We start from the raw sequence: 7,724 nt of genomic DNA, 5'->3' as shown, positions 1-7,724 counted from the left end.
AAACCCCCCCCCCCCCCCACCACCACCACCAAACAAACAAATAAGTAAGATCATGATCGAAGTGCTCCAATCAAAGACATAATGATGTCACATTGATCATTTAAGGAAAAAAAGAAACTAAAATGTGAAGAAGAAACCACAATGTAGGTGTGGTGTTCAGATGGGAGTTGAAGTCAGCAAATACCAACTCTAGTATTAAGAAGACATAACATAGATGAAGGAAGGAATCCAAACATATCAGATTCGATCAACCTAGAACTTTAGAAGTCTTCAGATTTCAGAATTGGGAAGACCAGATTAGAGAATCCATAGCAGAAACATGCCCTTTTACTTTTAATTGATATCTAGGACAGTTGCTGGGAATTTATTTGGGGCATTAACTTTTTCCATAGAAAGTACAAAAGAACTAAGAAAAAGAAAAAAAAAGGATAAACAGGTAATCAATGGTTTCTGAAAGGTTGGATCTACATACAAAGATGGGCGAGCTTCACGCTGACTTACATAAGCAAAACCAACTTCATCATCCTGAATACAATTTGGATTACTAAGAAACCGCAGCAATTCATTTAAGTTTTAAGTTAAAAAAAGTATCAAGGAAGGGAGAATCATGGACCTCAAGAAGCATTTTAGCTTGAGAGGGGGTTAAGTGTGTGTTTGCCCCCATAAACATCAGCATTTGTTCTTCAGTAATGCCTCCCTGGAGTAAGAAAAGGAGATTTGAGTAAACCACTTGCTTCAAAGAAATGGGAAGTGCAAAATTGAACAGATGTGATTATATATCTGCCATTATAAAGTCATAACATTCTCTGCAAATTCAAGTAGCAGCAGGTGCCTTTTCAAGTAAATATTTCCATTTTCCTCACATATTCATGTATACTACTAATAAAATCTGCATCTCAGCATATACATCGGACATAAATTTCAGATTAAAATAAAAGTAGTCGACATCATATTAGTTATTTCAGCATATAGGCTCATATGACCTTTGGTGGCATCCAATCCACACCATGAAGCAGGCAAGATTCACCATAGCAGGATCTAACAGCAGCAACAAACAGTGTGCTTCTAAAGTAGCGGGTGTTACCATCATAAGGCTCACCGTAGTGTGTCAATGAGTTTACATTAGCAATAGGTGCAGGGCCTGATAAGGGAAGATGATAAGATTTAAGCAGACACTATAGCAATAGGCATGTATCAAGTAACAACAAATTATTTTTAAGACAAAAGGCAATAGTATTATACCAAGTTCATCATCAAATGCAAGGCAGTAGGCTTTCAACTCACGGTCTGTCTCCCGATTCATTCGTTGTCCTATCATAAATGCAGAAAGGAGTGACTCACTTACATTAGATGATCCCATTTCTTCTACTTTCAATGGAAGGATGTCTTTTAGAACACCTTGAACTTCCTCGTATCCAAGATGACCCCCAGCCAAAACCTCTCTGAGGGCACCAACTAGTCTCATCTCGGCAGTACTATTTCCAACAAATTTGGGGCCTATTGAACTGCCAATTCCCATTATTGAGTCTTCTGGATCAGCGATAAATATGATATCTTTGGGAAGCACTCGAATTAATTGAGGCCAATAATGATGCATCGCACGCCTTTCCCCTTCACTCCACTGGGTTGGCTCTGGAAAAGCATTTGCACGAATTGTCATTGCAGTAAAAAATGCCCCAAGTTGTGCTTTTGATACTGGCTCTTCATCTTTGAGCTCTCCCTTTGCTGAAATCAAACAATATGGTACTGAGTATCTTGAGTAACTAATCAAGAAGTGTTACACAAAAATATATGTGTTCCTCTAGGGATTGGGAAGTCAAGCCTCAATAATTGTAGTGGTTTCGGTTAAATTTAAATAACTGGACCCTTTAAATTTCATCTTCCGAAATTCTTCTGCAAGAATGTAGATCAAACTATATGGCACGCAGACTATGGAAGAGTGGCAAAATCAGAACAGTAGATGAACTCAAATACAAGTTATTTGATGCCTACTTAGAAGGGAAATCTCACTCTTGTCCTTATATGTACATATAAATCTCTAACCAAAATATTTGACAGACATCAAACCTAATGTAAGAGTAACAAGAAAAAGTAAGAAATGAAAAGAACCTGATCTCAAAATGGTGTCCAAAACTTTGAGGGCTTGTTCCTCATTGAGAGGCTTGGTTTGTGTGGGGCCAGTACAAACTTTGGTTTGAGCATCCAAAACAGTCTGATTAGGCTTTGAAAACACAGAATTTCGATAGGAAGTTGACAAAGCTGGATTCTTGATATCTGGTTCTTCATGCCTCAGTTCATCAATCGATGCCGAATCTAATACAGCTTTAATTGCAAAATAACACCTCTTTCCAACACGTTTGATGGGAATTCGAATTTGAGCATTGGAGAAAACTCTGGTTTTTGTTGTAATGGGTAGTGGAGATACCAACGAGTCAACTGGATATAACAAATCTTTCATATCGAAATTGACCTCAAAACAAAATAACTGACGTTAAGTTTATGTGCTCAACTTCGATCGATGAGACAAATCAATCACTGGGTGAGGAGGGTGACCGCTTATTACCACTATATATCCTCCAACTTGTTCCTACTCCGGCCCTTCTTTCCTCTTTACACCTTTAATATTACTCTCTTAAGAAAATTAGAAAAAGGGAAAACTTACGTAAATATATTAAAATAAAAAAATATTTATTATTTATAGTGACAATATTTTTTTCACTTAATTATTTTTAATTATTTATAATATAAGTTTAATACATATTACAAAGATCAATTTATTATTCATATATAATATAAATTTTAATTATGAATAATACATTTATCACACATTTTAATACACTTATAATACAATGTGTCAAATTTTTACCAAACAAACATAATATATTTCAAAAAATAATTATAACTCATATATATTGCATACATAATTCACTTTTAATTTATATTGTAGATTTAACATAATATTGTTATAAATGGTAATAGATAAAAAAGTATTACTAAAATCAGTAATTATTTATTAAAATATACTACTTTATATAATTTTTCCTTAAAAGAAAGCTTACAATTAACTTTTGTTTTGTTTTTTTGGGACATATTGACTCAAATTCTCTTTAAAATGTAATCAAGTAAATTTGGGACAAATTATATTTTCAGAACTTTTAAATTTTTTATATTAATACCAAAAAAACACGTTTTTATAATTCAATTCAAATAATTTTAAAAAATAAAAAATTATTTCCTTCTTTCTTCTCCCAGGGTTCTCTCTTTTATTCTTTTTCTTCATTAGAAATTCGAAAATTTGACTAGCTTCATTATCTTCCTCCGACTATCACCATTATCTTCCTTCTCATCGACAATCGTGACTCTTTCCTCTTTCTAAACTGAAATCGTGTTCGACTTAAAATGGGTAAGCTATTTTATTTTTTAACGATTTTACAATTTTTGAATAATAGTAGATTTTTTTCTTGGATTAATAACGATAAATCATTCTATAGATGTGAAAGTTGAATAACAATGTAATGATACCTATTATTTATTGTTTTTGAAAGAAAATCAACAAACCCAAAAAATCCTAATTTTGAGGAAATGTATATCATATATTATTATAAGCATGAAGCTCAAAACTTAAAAGTTGGATTACTAAAATGCCCTTCACTTATTTATTAAATTGTCATTTACAAAATTTGAAAATTAAATAAATAATGATAGCAAAACAGTTTTTTTTATCTTTAATTATTGATCCTTTGAGTTTCTGCAGTTAAACTCATTCCAACCGAACTTAATGCTTTACACTAAATTCAATATTTAAGATTGAAGATAGATAGTCATAATCTCCTTGATTACAATTCAAAAACGCTTCAAGTCATATTTTCATAGTTATTGTTGATCAATGTTTATATAATTTTCTCCACCTTTCCATATTCTTTACATTACAAAACTCTATATAGGTATACAATAAGTTTTCTTTCTCTCATCTTCCATTCATTCTCATTCTGCTAGAGATTCTTTTTTTTCCAGGTATATCTATCCTTTTTATATATGTATGTGTGGTTTAAGCCTCAATCTTAGTATGTTTAGCGATATAGTGTTTGATATGAAAACGGAATGATTATTTTTAAATTAGAACTATTTATCCCAATTTCTTAAATTAATCTTTTGGTTCATATAATTAATTTAAATCTTATGGAAACAAAGATCAAAAAATATTCGAAAATGAGAATAATGTTCGTCAATTTTTTCTATTTTCATTAAAAAAATACTATTGTATATTTAAAAAAAGAAGAAGAATGCAATTCATATAAGCACAAAAGAAAAAGATTGTTATATTTCTGATTTTAGCAATGACTAAATTGCATTTATTTCTTCTTCATGTCTTTGCTACTTTCGTCAAAGACTTTTACATCTGTTTATTATTTTTTTCGAGTAGAAATTCATTGTAAACTACTTCAATAAATAAGTTGTTTGATCTGGAAAAATAATTAGTTATTCATAGACATATTCATACCATTTGAGATTAAATCATAACTAAAATTGTTAATTTCTGCATTTCTTATTCTATAATTGAACTTTTTAAAGAAAAATTTAAAATAAAAATACTAAGGGACAAACGTGCAACGCACGTTTCAGATACTAGTGTATTGATAACATTCAGTGAAAAGTCATTTTTTTTGCTTTTGTTGTGCTTTTTTTTGGCCATTTTATTGATATGATTTTACAAATACAGTCATGTTTAGTAGTTCAACATATATTACATTTGTTGAAAGATGTATCGTATGTTTTCACATTTTAGTGACATGTTGGTGCATATTCCGACAAAATTGTCATATGTTGGGACATCTCTCCTATATGTTAGGGCAATAATACGGCGATTTGTGGCCACGTAAAATTCATGTGTGGCAACATAAGATTTATGTGTGGTAACAGAAAACTCATTTGTAGCAACAATAGGTACATATGTGGTAACATAAGTATAAATTGCTACCTATTATTATTTTATAATCAATTGTAAATTCTCAACCCCTTTTTAATAATCTTGTAGATGAAATGATACAAGAAACTTCATCCATGAAATAAACTCAAATTTTTATAGATGTTGCTCTCTTCTAACATCAAATGTTCTTTTTGTCTATGTGAAGAATGTGAGCAGAAACATGATTATTTTATTAGTCGTGTTAAAAAACGCACTGATATATTTAATGAAATGACTTATAATATTGATGTACATACATCATAGAAGATTTTAGAACCTTTGAAGTGTAGCAGGTTGAAAAAAATTATTTTTTAATGACTTTTTATGATTAGTGAAAGAAAAAAATCAATGACTATTGTTTTAATATCACACTCAAACCCAAAAGGCAAGGAGAAGGAGGAGGATAAGGAGGAGGAGAAGGAAAAGGAGAAGGAGCAAGTGGAAAAAAAAAGCAAAAGAGAAAGAGAATTCGTTGGCACTATCAAAGAGTTTAGTATACCTGGTGGATTGCCTTGGCACCTCGTCAAGGACTACTAGAAAATTGTGCTACGGATTCAAAATACATTATTTTCAAAATATTTTGAACTTTTTTAATCAAAAAGACCGAACCAACTGGTCAATTCTTAAATCTTACCAAGGAAAGATCAAATATCGCTAATGCGAAGTCAACGATGTTACTGGTATTGCAAGCAAGTAATAGTCTGTAAATATCATTTTTTTGTCATACCCTATTGAAATATGATGTTACTATATTTTCTAATTGATGATGTACTATGCAGATATTGTGGACTTTTTCTTACTGCATACACTGAGTTTTTGAGTGATGGACTACAAAAATCATTTTATGGAATTAGTTCTGAAACCCTTCGTATGAGATATGCTTCACTCCTATGGAATTATGGAATTCTAAAGAGTGACTATGTTAGTAATAATAAAGACCCACATAAGGCCTAAACCTAAAAAAACAAAGTTAGGTGAAAATATTGATGTTATTTATACCATCGTAAATTACTTTTTCGTTGATAAGTTGTATAAAACAAAACAATTGGTGAGGTGCTCGTTTCTGCTAATAAAATTAATATTAATGATTATTATTCTTAGTTTATTTTGTTGGAACAAATTTCAATTACGATGGAAAGAAAGAAATGTGGTATCTGTGGCAACATATATAACCTCTATTATAGAAAAACACCAAAAAATTATCTGCATGTACCCAACAGAGAGGATATATGTCGCAACATATGTCACCGAAAGAAGATATGTGGTAACATATATCACAGAAATGATATATGTGGCAAATTATATTGTCAAAATTGTTCTTTTTTTTATTGATAATATTAAAATTAGTCATTATTCTTATTATTTTATTTTGATGGAACAAATGTCAATTATGATGGAAAAGAAGAAATGTGGTATCTATGGCAACATATCTAATCCATGTCATTAAAAATACCACAAAATTATCTGTATGTGCCCCACCAGAAAGAACTTATGTGGCAACTTATGTTACAGAATGAAGATGTGGAGTAACATATGTTATATAAAGAAGATATGCGGCAACATTAGATTGTCACCAATTGTTCATTTTTGCTGATAATATTAATTTAATTGTAGCGACCTCCTTTACACAGATACTATCACTTAACAAGAAACCTAATTTAATACTTGTGACATTTAAAATATATTAATGAAGGGCACACTATTTTAATCTAGTTGAGGGATTAGGTTCATAACGAATAATTTAGTTAGGGATGGGCATCTTGCCCATTTCAAATATTTATTTGATGTCAAATCGATATGACACGGATTTTAACTTATGACGAAAAAATCCTCTCCATAATATTTTAAGAAAATAATCGATGCACTTTTCATGCATATATTGTTTTCACACTTAAGGATGAAATAACAAGAATATTACCAACTTCCGAGTACCAAAATCAGTCGGTTCATGCTTCACAAATTTTCAAAATAAATATTAAATTAGGTATCAAGAGGGCCAACGCCCTGTGACATGATCAAGACTTGAGTTTACATATCCCACAAACAACAAAACATATAACCGTACTTATATTATAACCTATGGTGACATGATCAAATCATCCCTTAAAATTTCATATAAATATACAACACATAGATCATGGACAAATCCCAAGGTTTATACAAAATACAGATGCCTATATGCAAATGCGATCTTCCTTAAGACTCTCAAAATCTTCATCTCCAATGGCCAGCTTCACGCATCCTCTCGAACCTTTCCTACGATAGAAACAACTATCGCTAAGCATATAGCTTAGTGGTGCAAAAACTATAAGTTCGGAGCTCTCAGATTCACCAAGTTACCTTTCTTAAGTCATGGGCAGCATAATTGAACATGATAAATAAATCAAGTAAATAATATATAAAGAGTATCAAGTTTGATATTTAAAGATCTAAATATAAAAAATGCTCATAGGACCATTTTTCAAGAGATTCAATAACAAGGCTCGCCCAATATATATATCATATCATCACACCAAGCACAAGCATGTATCAAGAAGGGCCAACGCCCTGTATCAAGAAGGGTCAAAGCCCGATAATCAAGAGAACCAAGAACCATATTAAAAATGGTTTTCTAGTTCATACTTAACATGGACAACTTCCATTCTTAAGACGAACTAAAAATCCAGAGTCAAGATGACAAATGATCATAGCACCAATGTATACATCACTTCAAAAAATGCTCATAGCACTATTTTCCAAGAGATCCAATAACAAGGCT

General features: G+C 31.2%; 1 protein-coding gene across 2 annotated transcripts in view; it reads right to left on the bottom strand.

Annotated features, from left to right (window-relative positions):
- Window positions 1–2,610, bottom strand: part of LOC107017936 (anthranilate phosphoribosyltransferase) — an 11,888-nt gene extending 9,278 nt beyond the window's left edge. For both annotated transcript variants that reach the window (XM_015218233.2, XM_015218234.2), the window contains exons 1-5: window positions 2,110–2,610; window positions 1,243–1,725; window positions 984–1,141; window positions 614–697; window positions 473–525 (exon numbers count right to left, since the gene is read on the bottom strand). In XM_015218233.2, coding sequence (XP_015073719.1) covers window positions 473–525; window positions 614–697; window positions 984–1,141; window positions 1,243–1,725; window positions 2,110–2,458 — 1,127 coding nt within the window. In that variant the 5' untranslated portion in view covers window positions 2,459–2,610. The remainder of the gene's footprint in view (window positions 1–472; window positions 526–613; window positions 698–983; window positions 1,142–1,242; window positions 1,726–2,109) is intronic.
- Between the last annotated feature and the right edge of the window lie 5,114 nt (window positions 2,611–7,724).

This window comes from Solanum pennellii, chromosome 4 (assembly GCF_001406875.1).
Source record: "Solanum pennellii chromosome 4, SPENNV200".
NCBI lineage: Eukaryota > Viridiplantae > Streptophyta > Magnoliopsida > Solanales > Solanaceae > Solanum > Solanum pennellii.
Note: the sequence above shows the minus strand (reverse complement) of the source record. Positions and strands in the feature narration are given on the sequence as shown.